Source organism: Manis javanica, chromosome 7, assembly GCF_040802235.1.
Source record: "Manis javanica isolate MJ-LG chromosome 7, MJ_LKY, whole genome shotgun sequence".
NCBI classification, from domain to species: Eukaryota; Metazoa; Chordata; class Mammalia; order Pholidota; family Manidae; genus Manis; species Manis javanica.
Genome location: NC_133162.1, coordinates 19311512 through 19330488, shown reverse-complemented (window position 1 = coordinate 19330488; position 18977 = coordinate 19311512). Strand labels below are relative to the sequence as shown.

General features: G+C 43.4%; 1 protein-coding gene and 1 long non-coding RNA gene across 12 annotated transcripts in view; one reads left to right on the top strand and one right to left on the bottom strand.

Moving 5' to 3' along the window:
• The window catches only part of LOC108407849 (uncharacterized), a 42672-nt gene extending 37749 nt beyond the window's left edge, over window positions 1-4923 (top strand). Inside the window, exon 3 of the long non-coding RNA XR_005056740.2 lies at window positions 4775-4923. This is a non-coding gene — a long non-coding RNA (uncharacterized lncRNA). The remainder of the gene's footprint in view (window positions 1-4774) is intronic.
• The window catches only part of XPNPEP1 (X-prolyl aminopeptidase 1), a 197040-nt gene that overhangs the window by 151336 nt on the left and 26727 nt on the right, over window positions 1-18977 (bottom strand). For 8 of the 11 annotated variants that reach the window (XM_073240450.1, XM_073240448.1, XM_073240456.1 and 5 more), the window contains 10 exons: window positions 18783-18926; window positions 16970-17065; window positions 14772-14853; window positions 13112-13322; window positions 9017-9106; window positions 8194-8244; window positions 6961-7019; window positions 6747-6824; window positions 4930-5001; window positions 3400-3460 (listed from right to left, as the gene is read on the bottom strand). In XM_073240450.1, the coding sequence (XP_073096551.1) occupies window positions 3400-3460; window positions 4930-5001; window positions 6747-6824; window positions 6961-7019; window positions 8194-8244; window positions 9017-9106; window positions 13112-13322; window positions 14772-14853; window positions 16970-17065; window positions 18783-18926 (944 nt within the window). The remainder of the gene's footprint in view (window positions 1-3399; window positions 3461-4929; window positions 5002-6746; window positions 6825-6960; window positions 7020-8193; window positions 8245-9016; window positions 9107-13111; window positions 13323-14771; window positions 14854-16969; window positions 17066-18782; window positions 18927-18977) is intronic. The other 3 variants (XM_073240449.1, XM_073240453.1, XM_073240452.1) reach the window with 3 other exon arrangements.

The following is an 18977-nucleotide window of genomic DNA, read 5'->3' as shown; positions in this document are numbered from 1 at the left end:
TGTGTGCTGACCTCCAATGAGTTCTGCACAGCGGTATAGAGGGCATGTCAAAGTGTGGGCAAAGGGTCTGTTTGTTTCTATGCAGAAGATCAAGGCCTAGCTTGGATACCCAGAAAATGAACTAAGATACGATATGAGGAGGAGCTTCTGGCATCAGCACTCTCTGGAGGACTCGTGCCGGGGGATGATCATCAAAAAGCCTCCACAGGGATCCGGACGATGCTGCGGTTGTGGCTGCATCCAGCCCACCGTCTCCTGGACTTGCCATAAGAAGGAGGAGGGAGATGTCTAGGCTGGCATGTGCATACAGTGAGACAACGAATTTGACTGGATCTGTACTGTTAGAACTCAACCAGGAGTTGGGAGGGGTGCAAGTTGTAGCACCCCAAAATCTCATGACTATAGACTATCTATGGTTAAAAGAACATATGGGATGTGAACAGATCCCAGAAATGGGCTGCTTTAATTTGTCTGATGGTTCAAGTACAGTTGGAAAATATCCATCATATCATAGATAAATTTTCACAAATGCCTAGGGTGCCTAAATGGTTTTCTTGGCTTCACTGGAGATGGCTGGTAATTATAGATTTGCTTTGTTTATGTCACCGTATTCCTATTATGTTAATATGTGTGTGCAAATTAGTTAGTAGTTTAAAACCTATACATACTTAAGGTACTATACAAGAAGATATGTCAAAGAAATAATCAATCCTCCCAAGTTTCCTTCATATGCTACATCTATAGCTTTTCTTCTTCCTTCCTAATTACAAACCTTAAATAGAATTCGTGCCTCATATCGAATTTACCGAGTATCATAATTCCTCCAGGTGGTAAAGATACCTCGAGACAAGTGCTGGGCATAGAAGCCACAGGGCATAAATCTGCAAAGAAGTAAAAAGCTAACCTTTGCAAACAATATGGCTTCTCTCTCACTTACCAACTTTACATTTCCCTGTATGGCCCCGGAAGATGACTGGTTAGCCAGAGACGGGTAAGATTCCTCAAGGGAGGAACAACCTAAGACAGGCACAGTCGCAGGGGGGCCATCAGGTGAGAATTTGGGGATCAACAGAGGTGAGGCTCAGAACCTCACCCCCCCTGCTTTGAGAGAAATCTTCTGCATCCGTGGATGTCTTGCTGCCCTTGTCTAGCCTGGATTAATACTTAGTCCATAGGCACACACCTGATCATCTGATCATCTACATTTGCCTTCTTACAGCACTAAACTATGTTTTCTACCTTTATCTTGCATCTACCTACCACTTCAGCATTTTATTAAAAATAAAAATAATAATAATAATAGGAGAAATGTGGGATCAACATATAAATCAAGCACAAAAATCAAATGAATATTCATATTTGACCTGATGGTTTATAGGTCATATTGCATGATCAAAACCGAAAGTTTCTGTGATGAATGCCCTTGTACTGTTCACCATGTAAGAATTTATTCACTCTGTAAGAATTCGTTCACCATGTAAGAACTTGTTCGTTATGCTTCAGAAGATTGGAGACTGACGAGAATTAGGCTTGAGATGGATTAATGATTGTACATTGAGCATTGACCCCCCTATACTGAATTTTATTGTTGTTAACAACCATTTGATCAATAAATATGAGAGATGCCCTCTCAAAAAAAAAAAAAAAATACACACTTCCAATTGTAAAATAAATAAGTAACCGGGATGTAATGTATAGCATAAGGAATATAGTCAAAATATTGTAACAACTTGGTATGGTGATAGCTGGTACCTAGAATTATCATGTGTATAAATGTTGAATCACTGTGTTGTACGCCTGAAAAAAAATCAAATATTCATATTTGACCTGATTGTTTGTAGTTCATAATGCGTGATCAAAACTGAAAGTTTCTGTGATGACTGCCCTTGTACTGTTCACCATGTAAGAATTTATTCACTATGTAAGAATTTGTTCACCATGTAAGAACTTGTTCGTTGTGCTTCACAAGATCCGAGACTGACGAGAATTAGGCTTGAGATGGATTAATGATTGTGCATTGAGCATTGACTCCCCTATACAGAATTTTATTGTTAACAACCATTTGATAAATAAATATGAGAGATGCCCTCTCAAAAAATAAAAAAATAAATAAAAATAAATTTTAAATTTAAAAAAAAAAAAAAAAAAAGAACTATCAGAAACACAACCACAAGGTCTTTGCATTATAATGAACATTCTGACATGCCATATGTTATGTGAGCCTTATAAAGCCTGGGAAAAGTAATAAAGTGCTGATGACACTAGCTAGCATTTACTGAGCTCTTCCTCTATGCCAAGCACTGCTCATTTAATCCCATACTTCATGAGAGAGGCACTACTGTCAACCTCACTTTACAGAGATTAATTGCTTGCCAGGTGGTGCAGCTCCTAAGTGGCAGCCTCTGACCTCAGAGCCAGGCATTCCCGCTTCCCATCTATGCTGCTGATCACCTTTCCTCAGGGTATCCTCAGGGCCCTTCCCTATCACCCAGACAAGAGAGTGCTGTCTACAAGGTTAGTAGTTGCCATTCAGGTGCAGAGTTGGGGCTAAACCCCACATTCTTCAATCTGGTCTGGAGCTGTTCACACAGCACAAGAGTCACACACACAAAAGGTACTTGGACCCAATGTCAAACTCCTCTGAGTTTCTACAAACAGATGAGCACGGGGCCAAAGCTATGAAATGTGCCCCACTGCATCACATAAAACCCTCTTCCTTGGATAATCTTCCAAAAAGAGCTGGAAAAATAGATTCACTCAGAGCCTCAACCAACATTCACTGGGAAGTGACTCTGATCCAGGGGCTGTTTGGGCTCATGGGACTTTCACAACCAGCCCTGGAGGCCTATACTTTCACCCCATCTTTATGGACGTGTCTAAGTGCTTTGTTCAAAGTCACAGAGCCAGTTAACAGCAGAGAAGATCTGAAGCCCAGTCTCCAGGCTCCTGCTCTCCACCTCACAGACATTTCCTCCTTTCCATGCCATTGACCAGAGACTGAGCAGTGTATATCATTTCACAGGGCTCCTAGGGAGTCAAGTGTATAAACAGGAATAATGAACTTGAAAAAAGGAGGGTGGCTTTCAGAATCAAACCCAGACACTGTAAAAAGCATGCATTTCACTACCCCATTCCCATCCCCAAAGACATTTTCCTGATTCCAAAGTGCTTAAACTTGAATCTCAGCTTCTTTGACTTCAGCAGACAGAATGCTTTTTAAATTTCTCTAATAATTAATTAACTGGATGTCATGAAGCACATAAGCCTGATTCCATAGTAATGAGCTATTTTACTATCCCACATATAATTTTCACATATCTATACAATCCCTTTTCATAAGAGCAATGTTTTCCTTAAGAAAGCAGAGGGGGCCTCCTGAGTATTCTGCTCTACATTTACCTTCTCATAGTCTGTAGGAGTCCCAAAATGCATCGTCCGTGTCACATCTGTGGTTCCATCCCTTTCCAAAAGAAAGGACAAATTATTTTTCAGTTAAAATAAGCTTTTGCTCAATTATGAGACAGGCAAAAATGTGGAGAAATTAGAACCCTCATGCCCTGCTGGTGGACATGAAAAGAGTTCAGCCACTTTGGAAAGTAATTTGCAATTCCTTAAAAACTTAAACACGGAGTTACCATATGACCCAGCAATTCCATGCCTAGGTAAATGCTCAAAGAATTGAAAACGTATGTTTATACACAAACATTCCTAGCAGCATTATTTGTAACTCAAAAAGCGGAAACAAACCTAAATGTCCATCAACTGATGAATAGATGAAAAGTGAAATTACTCACACAATGGAATATTATTCAGTAATAAAATGGAATGATGTACTGATACAGGCTACAATATAGATGAACCTTGAAGACATTATGCTAAGTGGATAAATCATACAGTATGTGACTCTTATGTCAATAAAGCTGTTATAAAAAATTACGTGAGACAAAGTGTGAATGTGAGGATGGCCTGATGTAGTGGGAATGATCTCAGCCAGGCCCTGACACACTTACTCCCGGTCTGCAATGGGAGAGGCCATCCCTGGGTTAGGAATGAGAGGCAGGACAAAGTAAGTAAGAGCCTGTTCTAGCAGAAGGCCAAACTCCAATTCCTCCTATCAGGACAGCAAGGGTTTATGGACCCTAAGAATACCCAAAAGCATCTCTTAGAACATCCTAATCCACACCTACGACATAGAAGGGATGACTTCCGGGATCCTGCTAAAATTTAGAAATGAACCAAAGTTTACGCTATTACCCAAGCAATCCCAATACCCTAAGCTCTAGGCTGTTGTTATTAATACCAACATATGCGTCCCAAGGCTGGGCTGTGGTTTCCACATGGCTGGTTGAGCTCTCTTAATAATTAGGCTCTCCATAAGCCACAGGCCCAAATGTGGCAGGAAGTGGACCTTTCAAAAGCCTTGCTCCCACTCTCTTAATGCAGATGCCTATTCCAGCTCCTTCTCATGGGCTGCACATCAAGAACCAACCATAATCTTGGCTCTCCTCTGAGAAATGATTCTAAAGGACAGTTGTGAGAGCACAACACATGAACATAGGAAATCAGAAATTCAAAGGCAACCCTCATTTCTCATTCATTCATCCACAATTAATCCCTTACTTTACAAGGTCCAAGGAGGGAGCAGGCAGTTCTTATGGGCTGGGGTAGACTTCCCAATGGCTTTGAAAGCTTGCTTTCAGTTATTTATTTAGTATTTAACAACTTCTAGCCAAGGACTAAACATTTCTATCAAACAATCTTTTTTTTCAACTAGGGGTTGGAAAAAGGACAAGATACGGATGGATTCCATTAGTAGCTGGCACAGAATGAGATTACCAGATGAGCGCTCTCGGCTGGAGTCCGGCTCCCCGCTACACAAAAGGCCTGACTCAGCACAGGCAAGTTCTACAGCAGCCCCAGTCCACTTACTTGTACTGAGCACCCGAGTCAATGAGGTACACCTCATCTAGCGACAAGGTCCTATTCGTCTCAGGGACTGGCCTAAGAAAATTAATTAAAAATTAATTATTCCATAAAAGTAAACACTTGCTGAATCCTGGAGGAGGGAATACAAGAGTTCCTTACACTATTCTTATAACTTAGGTAAATCTGAAATTATATCAAAATTAAAAGTTACCCAATAAATTAATTCCAACCAGTATTAATCTTCTATTATTCAAGACCCAGTCAATCTATCTTCCCAACTAGATAAATAGCTCAAGAGAAAGAATAATAATGTATTTCTTTATATCTACCTCCATTTGTGTCTGGGGGAAAAACATGTTCATGAAATAATATGTAAAAATAATTTACATATTTTTTTTTTTTTTAAATCAATAGATGCAATAGGACCAGGCTAGAGTCCAGGGAACTGGGAAAAGGGCAGCCTGGAGTCCCTTGTCTCTGGGTATGGGGGTACCAGGCCCCTGCCTCAGCCTCCATGCCCCTTCCTTGGTCCTGACCACATCAGGTGCCTCCCCATTTGCTTTCTAGATCACCAGAGAGGTAAGAGGTGCAGGTCTTGATTTGGGAGAAAAACTAAAGGGATTTTTGCTGGGAAAAGGAGTGGATCATAATGCTCTCATGCCAGGGTACTTTTTTCAAATGAACAATAAGTATTTTTACAAAGTGGTCGAATTCCCCCATGCCTTCTTCCAGACAATATAACTGCAGTGGAAAATGCTAGAAGGGATGAGTATTCCAAGGTCCGCCTTGCCACTGCGGGTGGTTCTCCTTCACTCCCAGGCACCACCCCCTACTCAGCAATAAGGGTGTCAGTAGCCACTCAAGCCACACCACTAAAAAGACAACCAGACATGGAACCACTCCAGTGCCCTGCCTCTGAACAGTCTTCCAGAAGCCCACAATGAAGAAACAAAAAAGTAGAAGCAAGTTTCTCCCACCTTGATCTGAAATTTTTTAATGTGTTAATTACATGCAAAACTATAGGAAAATATCCAGCCAAGAAACTCATCACCTGAGTTACACATAACATAAAAACTAAAGTCCTTTTGATATTTCAATGTGGGAACAGAAGCATTAATGTGAGCCCACAATAAATCACATCTGTATCTGTTTCTAACACACAGCATCAAAATTTTCCCCAAGACAAAAATTATAAAAGCGATTATCAAAAAGCAGGGTTGGGGGGACACTGTGCCCAACTACAGCACAGTTAGATGGACCAAGCATTTTCTCACTGGTCATGCACATCACAGATGGGGAACAAAGAACTCAAAATGCCCAACAAAAACCAACACCATTTAACTGGGTGAAGATGAAGCTGAAGCCCAATGACCAAGCCTAGTTCCATCTCCCACCATGGCCACGGGCAGATCTATCAGTCCTTAAACCTACTGCATGTGCCCCTCTTGTCACAGTGCAGGCACACTCAGCTCTGTGGGTCCACAGGCTCTTACAGGTCATCTGGTAAAAACTCCACAGGCTGGGATGCCAGGTTTCAAGACCACGGGGAGGAAAGAGAGAGTGCTGATTATATCCCCATCCAAACCTGGTGATATTTTTTTTTTGGCACAGAGGAGGTACTCAAAAGCCAGAGGTTTGGAACCACTCCAGTGCCCACTCCAAATAAGACTTCAGAGGTTTTATTTCTTATATAAGAATGGTCTCAACAGACACACAGAGGTAGGCACTGAGGCCTCTGGTGAAATAATTTCTCTCCCCTGCTCAGGCGCCTGCACAAAGTGGCAGCAAGGCCAGGCAGCATGTTACTCCGCATGCCTTACGCGTAGTGAATGATGGCGCCATTGGGTCCCGTACTGGAAATCGTTGGGAAGCTCAGGTCCACAAAGTCAGCCTGTTGCCTGGAACAGAAAGACATAGAGAAGAAAGGCTTATGGTGACAAGAATCCGGTGACAAGAATCCGGGCCCTCCCAGCGTCATTTAACTCACCAAGGAAGTGAGCAACAAGGCTTTGGGGACCCCAGATGCATCCTTACCTACGAAATTCCTCAGCTTTGTCAGCAGCTGAGATCTCTGTTACACCACCTTTAGGTACCTATAAAGAAGTTGCTTATAAATCATCTGCTTTGAAAAATTTATGTATTTCATACAAATTAAAGGGTATACATTAAAAACTTGCTTTTTCCTCAATTCCCATGTCCCAACTGTTCAGTCTAGAAGTCACAGTTGATGTCTCATCTTTAATAAGGAGGGAATCTCCAAAAGCTCCCACCAAAGCTATCTTAAGTACAAGGGTTTCTATTCGTTTAATTTTCCACTCAACTATTTTGCCTTAGTATTATACCTTGAAACCTCCCAAAACTTAATACATCTAAGTTTAAAAATCCAAAAGCACCTCCTCCTAGAATATCATCCTAAGGAAGTTACCCTAAATAAATTACAAAAAGATAAAGGCAAAAATATTAGAGTTATTGGTAATAGCAAAAAAAAAGATCTAAACATTTGAAAATAGGAGGAATGGATAAGTCAGTCAAATCACTAAATGCAGTCTCCATTTGGAACATTTATTTTAAGGCCTCAGGGCACATGGAAAACACACACACACTATGACATTATGTGAAAAAAAAAATACAAAATCCTATCTGATGGATTTGTAAAAATGATTTACAGTTAAAAAATGATGTACGCAGATGATGAACAATTGCAAGAGGGAAAAAAATAGTTACACTGGCTGACATTCTTTTCCCAATTTAAGCTATTTTAAAAGAGTTTTTAATAAAATATTTAAAGGGAACATGATACTGCTAATAAAAGCATAAAGAAATCACCCTCCTATAAACTATCCAGAGTGAAAGAGCAAGAAATTAATGGCTATAAGTCAATTCAATACAAAAAGTTTTAGGGCTGAAATTGAAGTTCAAAACGTATACAAAGATTTGTCTATCTTAGTACAATTAGCCTGTCTTAATTATCATGAGGGTTATTTTTCCAGATACTGAAATTCTACTTAGTTATACAACAGTTCTTTAACCCACAAAGGATCTGCTGTTAAGGAAATACTTTCTTATTACTATTTAACAATTAAAGAATTTTTAAATACACACACACTCCAAATTTCCAGAATGAAATATTAAAAGAAAAGTACTGAAATCGAATCAAATCTTAGACCTCACAGTCACCAGAACATGGAGGGTGCCACAGTTAGAACCACATGTTGATAATTTCTGAATTATCTATATCCATGTACTAAACAAAGACTGAGAACCAACCTCTTTCTCCAGCCAGTTAAAGAGTTCACAGAGGGCAACGGCATCTTTAATCTGTGCAAACAAAGGAGACATTATAAAGTTATTACTGAAAATCAGATGGGCAGAATCAGAGCCCAGCCCTAATGGGATCCTGAGAGCTGCACCTACAGGGCCAGCCATCAGCACGCAGTGTTTTACAGGCAGACACTGCTGTGAATAAGTGTGCAGCGATTCCCACTGCAAGGGAAAGGCCTCCTCTGCTGTCCTATAGCCTGACACAATTAGAAAGGGCCTGCCTCAGAGCATGGGCAAATCCCTCAGTGGGTTCACTACTGTCCTGCAGGGGCAGGAAGGACAGACCACTGTCAAAAGCCATCTCTGGGCCCCAAATCTTTCTAGGAAAAATCATCATCAAACCTATCATCATCACCATCACCATCACCACCATCATCACCATCACCACCATCATCACCATCACATCACCATCACCACAATCACCACCACCATCACGATCACCATCACTATCACTGCCATCACCACCACCACCACCATCATCACCATCATCACAATCACGGTCACCACCATCACCACCAGCACTGTCATTATCACCATCACCACCACCATCACCATCATCATCACCATCACTGCCATCACCATCATCACCACCACCATCATTATCATAATCATCATCAATATCTTTTCCTGTGTGGTATGTTCTAGCTCACTGTGCATTTTATTCCATTCTGTAATTAATGTGGGAAGGCTCAGAAAAGTTCTGACAGCAGGTGAGGGGCTGGGCCTTCTGACCACCATCCATCCCTTCTGCACAGGCTGCTTTACTCACGTGAGCTCGCCTCATGCCCTCGGATTCAGCAGGATTCTTCACAGCTTTGGCGATGCAGATGGGAGTGTAAGGCATACAGCAGCGATGATCCTAGGGGCAAAGGGCAGTAGCGTGGTGAATCGAGCCTGGCTCCACTCAGCCAAGACAAAGGCAATCACCTCTCCACCCCACACATCACACTTAAGACAAATCATCTGAAGAGTTCCCACTCGGGACCCACCCAGCTGTGCCGTGGGAATCAATGACCTGCACCTTTTGGTGCGTGACTCTGAGCATGACAAGGGGCTTGAGCTCCTCCAAAAAGACACAGTACATCAAACATGGCTTTCAATCCCCCACTTCTCTAGCTGTTTGAGACTGCTGGCTGCTGGCCATCAGCAAGATACGGCTTTTCAAGCCTCCATGATCAATAGTCAGAATTAACTAACAGATCAAAGTTTGACTGAAATAATCCCTTTCTTTCTGCTTCAAGAAGGCTTTTGCCCTCTGTGAAGGGAAGGACATGACTGGTAACGGAGGGCCCAAGCTCCTTCCTTCCTCTTGTCAGGGACCACATGTCACTATTACCCATGACCTGATCTTAAAGGGCTGGGGAAGACCATTTCCAATTTAAGAACAAGTCAGAATCCAGCCCTGTGTTACAGGGAGGGTGATTTAGTATCACCTTGCACTTCTACAGAGCTTCTCAAACAGTTGTCACTCAATCTACCCTCCTCTCTCTCACATATGCGCCCCTCATGAAACAGAGAGTGCAGGTGTGGTGCCCACTTAGGTCCAGAAATAAAGTTCTAAGTAACTCAGTAGCATACAGTGTGAGAGCAGCAGGGGTACGATGACAAGCCAGGTCTACAGGGCCAGACCTGGGCTCTTCCCAGGATGGCCACTGCTCAAAGGACAAAACAGAATATCACTGGGCTAGTCAAAGGGCAGGACAGTGTAAACACATCCAAGGTGACTTGGATTCAAGTTGTGCCCCGAGCCCTAATTAAAATTTGGGGACAGGTATCAGCTGCTTACCACCCCAGCAGGGGCTCAGTAAAGAACAGGGCTATCATTATCATTTGACCTCTGTCAAGTTCCCAACTTCCCAAGCCAACTCTGGGCCACTATTCTTACCTAAAAAATGTAGTGGGGCAGCCAACATCATACTTACAGCAAAAAGCTGAAATCTTTTACATTAAGACAGGCAACAAGACAAGGATGCCTACTCTCCCCACTTTTACTCAACATAGTTCTAGAGGTCATAGCCACAGCAATCAGACAACACAAAGAAATAAAAGGCATGGTAAGGAAGAAGTTAAACTGTCATTGTTTGCAGATGACATGATATTGTACATAAAAAACACTAAAGAATCCACCCAAAAACTACTAGAACTAATATCTGAATTCAGCAAAGTTGCAGGATATAAAATTAATACACAGAAATCTGTTGCATTCCTATATACTAAGAATGAACTAACAGAAAGAGAAATCAGGAAAACAATTCCATTTACAATTGTATCAGAAGAATAAAATACCTGGGAATAAACCTAACCAAGGAGGTGAAAGACCTATACCCCGAAAACTACAAGACACTCACGAGAGAAATTAAAGACACCAATAATGGAAATACATCCCATGTTCGTGGATGGGAAGAATTAATACTGTCAAAATGGCCATCCTGCCTAAAGCAATCTATAGATTCAATGCAATCCCTATCAAAATGCTAATAGCATTCTTCAACAAACTAGAACAAATAGCTCTAAAATTCACCTGGAACCACAAAAGACCCTGAATAGCCAAAGCAATTCTGAAAAGGAAGAACAAAGCTGGGGGGGATTATGCTCCCTAACTTCAAGCTCCCTAACTACAAAGCCACAATAATCAAAACAATTTAGTACTGGCACAAGAACAGACTCGGAAATCAATGGAACAGAATAGAGAGCCCAGATACAAACCCACACATATATGGCAAATTAATATATGATAAAGGAGCCAAGGACATACAATGGGAAAATGACAGCCTCTTCAACCACTAGTGTAGGCAAAACTGGAGACATGTAACTTGATTATTGTCTAACCCCATTCACAAAAGTAAACTCAAAATCGATCAAAGACCTGAATGTAAGTCATTCATTGTCTTTCTCTGTGAATAAAAACCTGAGCAGTTTTTTCCTGAACACATCTCCTCAGGCAAGGGAAACAAAGGCAAAAATAATCAAATGGGACTACATCAAACTAAAAAGCTTCTGTACAGCAAAGGACACCACCAGCAGCACAAAAAGGCACCCTACAGTATGGGAGAATATATTCGTAAACAACATATCCAATAAGAGGTTAACATCCAAAATATTTAAAGAACTCACATGCCTCAACACCCAAAAAACAAATAACCTAATTAAAAAATGGGCAGAGGAGCTGAACAGACACTTCTTCAAAGAAGAAATTCAGATGTCCAACAGGCACATGAAAAGATGCTCCACATTGCTAATTATCAAGGAAATGCAAATTAAAACCACAATGAGATATCACCTCCCACCAGCTTGGATGGCCAACATCCAAAAGACCAGAAACAACAAATGCTGGTGAGGATGTGGAGAAAGGAGAATCCTCCTACACTGTTTGTGGGAAAGTAAATTGGTTCAACCATTATGGAAAGCAATATGGAGGTTCATCAACAAACTAAAAATAGAAATACCACTAGACTCAGGAATTCCACTCCTAGGAATTTACCCAAAGAAAACAAGATCCCTGCATCATGCTATACTGACGAACAGTTGACTTTGGTGAGAAAAAAAATCCTACCATTTGTGGAGCATGAAAACAGCAAAACTGAAAGAACAAAACAGCAGCAGACTCACAGACTCCAAGAAGGGACTAGTGGTTACCAAAGGAAGGGGCTGGGGAGGGTAGGTGGGGAGGACTCAATAATATGGGTGAATGTAGTGACCACAATGTTGCTCATGTGAAACCTTCATAAGATTGTATATCAATGATAGCTTAATTTAAAAAAAGAAAGAAAGAAAACAAGATCCCTGATTCAAAAAGATATATGCACCCCTATGTTTACTGTAGTAGTATTTACAATAGCCAAGATATGGGAGCAACCTAAGTGTCCATCAGTAGGTGAATGGATAAAGAAGATGTGGTATATAGATACAATGGAATATTATTTAGCCATAAAAAAAACAAATCCTACCATTTGCAACAGCATGGATGGAGCTAGAGGGTATTAAATGCTGAATGAAATAAGCCAGGTGGAGAAAGATAAGTACCAAATTATTTCATTTGTGGAGCATGAAAACAGCAAAACTGAAAGAACAAAACAGCAGCAGACTCACAGACTCCAAGAAGGGACTAGTGGTTACCAAAGGAAGGGGCTGGGGAGGGTAGGTGGGGAGGGAGGGAGAAGGGGATTAAGGTGCACTATAATTAGCACTCACAATACAGGTAGGTCATAGTGAATGCAGTAAGCACAGAGAAGACAAGTAATGAGTCTATAGCATCTCACTACACTGATGGACAGTGATTGCAGTGGGGTTGGTTGGGGGGACTTGATTATATGGGTGAATGTTGAAACCACAATGTTGTTCATGTGATTGCATATCAATGATACCTTAATTTTTAAAAAAATGTGGTGGGGGAGGGGCATGTGTAGAGTGGTAATTCCCAAACTCCAGGCCTTCTCCTACCACCTGCACAACTCTTACCTCAGCCGCCCCAGACCCTGGAACCTTACTTATTTAAAACTTTTCTTCAGACCATTCTTTAAATCAACTTACTTTGTTCAACTTTGTCATAATACATTATTTTTATACCATGGTCTCATATGCTAGAAATGTTTTTTTCTAGTATGCACTAAAACGCTTTAGCTGATACAGCTAAATCAGCCTAAGTATTAATGTGTACCACCTAAAATCATCTCTCATGCCACACTTCAGAAAACACAGGACTCAGTGAGTTCTAAGGGCCCTAAGACTCTCAACAGCACTCCAGCCCAAAGGTCTCACCCTGCACATGTCAAGCTCTGCTTCAAAGACAAAGCTGCATGTTGCCAGAACTGGAAAGGAGCTAGAATATGGCAGGACTTAGATGGGTCTCAGTGTGGGTACCAACCTTGGGAATGGCCTCGCTCACCGCATAGCTGGCCTTGTCACTGACCCACACTTTCTCCCTTGGGGAGAGGTCAGCACACAGGGCCTTGAGCTCGCTCAAGATGGACTTGTAGGGAAGCACCTGGATTCTGTGTTCCGCTTCCAGGCCCACGTCAAAAAGCAGGTGCTCCTTCACATGGGGGGTGCCTATGCGGTCACCATCAATGAAGAGCCTGCAGAGGGGCCAAAGGTGAGGTGACAGGAAAAGCGGGGCACATGATGGAGAGCGTGAGAGCATGGACCCACACACATGCACCTTCTGAAACCAAAACCAAGCAGCTTCTCCTTCATCCCCATTCCTTTCCCAAATGCTGCTCTCCAAACTGCACTCCCTGTCCCCATAAAGGCTGTCACCATCCATCTAGCTGCCCACACCAGGACCTGGACAATGTCCTCCTTGATGTCCCTCCTTCCTTCTTCACAAAGGTCTTTGGACCTTTGGCCTGGGACAGCCAACTTTAGCAAAGGCTTGCCTTGTCACCACCCAGATTCAGGCCACTGCCATCTCTCTGCTGGTCTCCCTGCCTCCAGTCTTGTCCCTTTCCATCCTATTCTCCATAGCCATAATATTCTTCATAATTTACAAACCTGATCATATGCTTCCCTGTGAAAAATTAATTCACTAGCATTCCATTATCCTTGGGATAAAGGAAAAGTTCCTGAACTTGGCTTACAAGGCCTTCTTTTATGCGGCCCCTGCTCTCCTACTGGCTTCAGACTCCACATTCCGACCACACTGAACCACTGAACCACTCCAGGTCCTCCACATGTCGTGTGCTCTCTCCTGTCCAGAGCCTCAGTAAACGCTGTTCTCTCTGCTCAGATTCCTTAGCCATCCCCCCCCCCCATTCACCTATGTAACTCATATGTGCCCTTAACCTCTGCTTCCCAGAGAGTCTCCTCTGACCCCCAAGTCCAGGTCAGCCCCTCCTCTAACACCCGTACCCATCCCACTGAAAGCTAGTGCCTACTTATATGCCAGAATCCCAAGGAGATGCTCATCTCCCCAACTCTAACCTGGGACCCTGTCTGTCTTATTCACCCTAGCACTCAATAAATGTGTTAGCTGAATGAAGAAAACCATCCAAATAGAAAAGCAATGGCAGGAAGGCCACAGCAATGCTTTAGCAGATAAACTAACAGTTCAACAAGGCACAACTGAAGGGGTTTTCCTATATAATTTCTGACCTTTAAATTAACTGTTTATTTGCATTATAGACCCAGGATTGCACAACTGAGCCTGTGTATGTATCCTTTTGCAATGGCTACTACAAAACCTGGAATCAAATGTGTGTACTCAACAAAACTTTGCATCAGGAATTTTATACACGAAACTACTCTGGTTTTGTTCTGAAGTCCTCACCTAGTTATTTTTTTTATCTCATAATACTAGACATACTTTCACAGATTTCAAATCTTTTGGAGGATTAAAAGAGGTGGAATATAAATAAATGACTACTGTTAAGGCAAACAAGAAGGGAGAGGAAAAAGGCGGGAAAGGTAACAGCAAGAGGAAGGCAAGGGGTGTCAGGCAGTGACTGGTGGGCCGTCACCAGGGAGGGGGGACCGGGGCTCCCAGGAGCTGTGGTGGAGGGACTTTTGGGTGTGGAGCGAACACTCACATGATCGTCTCTAGTCCTATAACTGCGTAGGAGAAAAATACCGGATTATGCTCCACATCTGATCCACGGAGATTGAACAGCCCTAAAAAAAACAAAAACAAAAACTCCTGTCACCTGCCTGACCTGAGATTTTAAGGGGTAGTGTGTAGGGGGAGGTTAGGGCCTCAGACTGCTAGGGAAGGAATCGGCGGCACCTCTCAGGAAGGCCGGGACCCTTACTTCCTATTCCACCTTTGAGCTGCAGTTGCTCTTGTCGGACAAATGATGGCACCAGAGCTGTTTCTTAAGCCACCACATCGCTGTCCCAAAAAAAGAATGGAAGAGTCGGAAAACACGAGAAATGCTCTCCAAACAAAGAGTTGAAATGGTCCGCCTAGTGATGACCTGCCAGGCCTGGCCTTGCTGCAGAAAAACTTTCGATGCTCCCAAATAACGGGGGAGAAGCCAAGCATTCTCTCCCTTCTGAGACAAACGACCTAGGGTAGGAAAACCGAGACCCATCCACAAGGAAGGCCAAACGAACTGCTCCTGACTAGGGTCAGAGCCCCGTGGAGGCGGAGCTTCCCCGCAGACAAACAAAAGCAGTGAGTCAGCGGAGCTTAGGCCCGTGATTGCAACCCGAGCCGCAGCCCACCGGGGTAGCTGTGGGCAGGCCGGCAAGGCTGGGTGGAAGATCCCCTGCAGCCCGCGTCCGGCGGTGTGGACAGGAACTACAGGGGCATCAGAGCGACCAGCTGGGGTCCCAGGGTATCCAACTCCCAGTGGTTGCTCTCACTCTCAGGAGGGTCCGAGTACAAAAAAGCCATTTAAACTAATGGCCTAAAGGCCAAATTTTTTACCTTTAAAAAACTAGCACTTTTTAAAAGCTGACAGTACTGGGGTTGATGAGGGCATGGCAGGATGGGTACGTTCAGACACCACTATAAACCTCTCTGGAAGGTGAATGGCAAGATGGGCCCAGAGCCCTACCACACACACATCCTCTAGCCACTAATACTACCCCTAAAAAAGCCAACCAGAAATGGGAAGAAGAAAATCCTCAGAAACGAAAACACTACTTCTGATGCACCAAGATTTCAGTGACAGCACTGTAATAAAATCATGGAAAAATTGGAAATAACCCAAAGGTCATCCTTAGCGGCTTGGTTTTAAATAAATTACACTCTAACCATATGAGAAGGTTATTTAATATTCACTTAAAATTATGCTTACATATGCTTAGAGTATACTGACACATTGACACAATCAAGCTACAAAATTACATATGCACAGAGTATGAACAGTGATTATCTCTAGGTAACAGGATTATAGGTGATTTTTTGCTTCTTTCTACTTCCTCTGCATTTTCTAGGTTTTCTACAACAGGAATGTGTCTTTTCTATAATCAAGGGGAGAAATTAGCTGTATATGTTTTTTTCCTCTTATGTTGAGGTTACAAGTTAATTAGGGATCTAATTCACTGATACATGGCATATGTGTCAACTATCACTGATACCTGACAAAGCTTTGGGGTCAGGGACTGAAGAGATAGGACACATATAGCAGGGTCTTTTTCTCTACTGAGAAAATAAAAACGTAATGGCTCTTTTCAGTTACCCTGGGTCAAATCCAGTCAGAAAACAACAGACAGGACAGGAAGGTTCAACCAACCAGATTCCTTCACATTCTAGAAGATGACAGAAGGTACTTAACAAATTGCTTGAGGTCTAAAGATTGAGGAACTGCTATTTTATCAAAAAGCTTGATGAAGAATTTTCAGTTACTGAGTTTCCTGAGGTAAGAATATTTATACAACATTCTTACTGCAAAGAACTTGAGGAACTACAGGGAAAGTATAAGGAAGAGTGATCCCACTTCTACACCTCTAAGGAGACACCAATGTTGACAGACACAAAATGTTAGGAAGACACATCCTCCTGCAGGGCTGTCACAGTCCTAACAAGAGTGGCCAGAAGTGGACATCACCACAGATCTAACTTCAGTCCCTGTACTACTACTCTGAGCAAAGCTACACACACCCCCCAACTCCCTGTAATTCTTTCTTCATCCTACATGGCGTATCATATACCCATTTGGTGACACAGCCTTCTGTTTATTCCCTGGTCACTTAGAAAGCTGAATGGCATGAACACACAGATTCCATGGAACCAGGAGAGAAACTGGGTAGCGTGCCCCAGCAGTGACCCCAGCGCACTCACATGCAATCTCATCCAGGGCGGTGACCACAAACCACACCACGTTCCTCTCAGCCATTTTCAACCGAAGATCTGCAACTTTGTCTTTCCAGGAGATGCCTGCAAGAAACAAGGTGCTTCCAACACCAGCCCTGGTTCCAGAGACCCACAGGAGCCAAATGAGAGAGCCTGTCCTAAACATTCTTACCCAGCACCACATCTTATAGGGAGCATGTAGCCTGACATACAAGAAGCCTGGACTCAAGCCCTACATAAGGTGTGACTCTGTCCAAGCCAGCTGATTTTTTAGAGCCCTGACTGCCTCACCAGCAAAATTAATTCATTTGTTCACTCAATAAATGTCTATGAAGCAATCAGGGTTCCCAGGTATAGACAGCAGCTAGGTACTATGCAGGTCGCTATGGTTACAGCTCTATGCTACACAGTCCCTGCCATGATGGGGCTTACAATCTAGAAAGGAAGACAAACCTGCAATTAGTTACACTTCCACAAAAAGACTGATGCAACAGAGGAAGCAGAGAGAGCTATAAGAACACACTACCCAGCAGAGAAAACGTACCCAGTCTCAGAGGTCAAAGGAGTATCACCCACCACTTTACATTCCTGGAACGACAAGACTCGCCTTTTGGCACTAAGACCTGGGAATTCCCTGCAGGCTGACTCACTGTGACTAGTTCTTCCAAATCACACTTGCCCCGTCAGACACAGCCTGGGCCTCCTTGCTGTTCCCCAGGATGAAAGTGCGGCCTTAGAGGTGCGCACCCCCATCACCACCACCACCACCACCCACCACAAAATGGCACTTGTAATTCAGGTTACAGCCACCTGTGGAGGGGGCTCCCTTGTCTTACTCACCACCACCTAGCACAGTGTCCTGCAAAGAACAGGCACTCATGTTTGCCCTACAGAAATCTTAACAGCAACATAGGCTTTCCCCTCTCCTATAAGCAATAGGTCCGAGCCTCTGCTTCAGTTAAAAAAATTCAAAACATGCTGATGGAAAATGTTTAGCTGACCCTGGGCCATCTCTGGACCTATATCCCTGGCAATCTGCGCTACCCTTCTAGTGAGGGCATCACAAGGAAAGCAAGTTGCCACCACAACAAAACACTGCTTTGAAGATCAGCTCCGGAATGCTGTTTAAAACTTGGCTGAGAGTCTGGGCTGTAATGCTTTCTTCCCAGGACCCCTCTGGGCAATCTGCCTACATTCCAGACATCCCCCATCCACCTCTTCTCTTCTGTTTCTACAGCAAGGCTCCCTCCCCTGCAGCCCCACGTCCCAGCCTCCCTCTGCACCCCTTACTATTCTATAAATCTAAACATTCATCTCCACAAATGGTTCACAGAACTTGCTCCTCACCCACCACTATCAAAGAGGCCAAAGAAACCCCCCCCCCACTCCAAATCCTTTAAAACAGAAGGTACAAGATGAGGGTGGGAGCCTAGGAAGGTGAACCTACAAATGCTGGCAGAAGAAAAGGGAATGGAGCCTAGCAACCTTTAAGCTGTGTTTCCAGTATCCAGTTAGAGGGGCTGCTAGCAACTGAGTGGTAAACAGCCATCTAGCAGCACCCAAGGGTCTTCCCAGAAGAGCCCTAGCAGAATAGACAATGCCAAATCAAGAGGCAAGTAGACAGCAACAGTGGAAACAAATAAAGCTCCTGCTTCTATCAAACCCCCTACATTGTGGGCGGCAGGGAGAGCAATGTCGTCCCATCAGCTCAAGCCCGACTTTGATTCAGAGGACTGGGATAGAGACGATGCCTCGTGGGGAGGGGTGAAGGGTGAGGGCTGGGACACAGCAGGGTTCTGACCTGTGTAACCCAGGCCCAGTGTGAGAAGGGGTTTGCACGGGCGCTCAGGGCGGTCTGTCCAGATTTTGTCCACAAGGTTCTCCTTGACAGGAACAAGGTGGTGGCCGGCACCTCTCAGCACCTTGGCCATCTTCTTCCAGTAATCTGGGAAGAAACACAGATGACCTAGCCATGCATGAACTGAATGCCCATTCC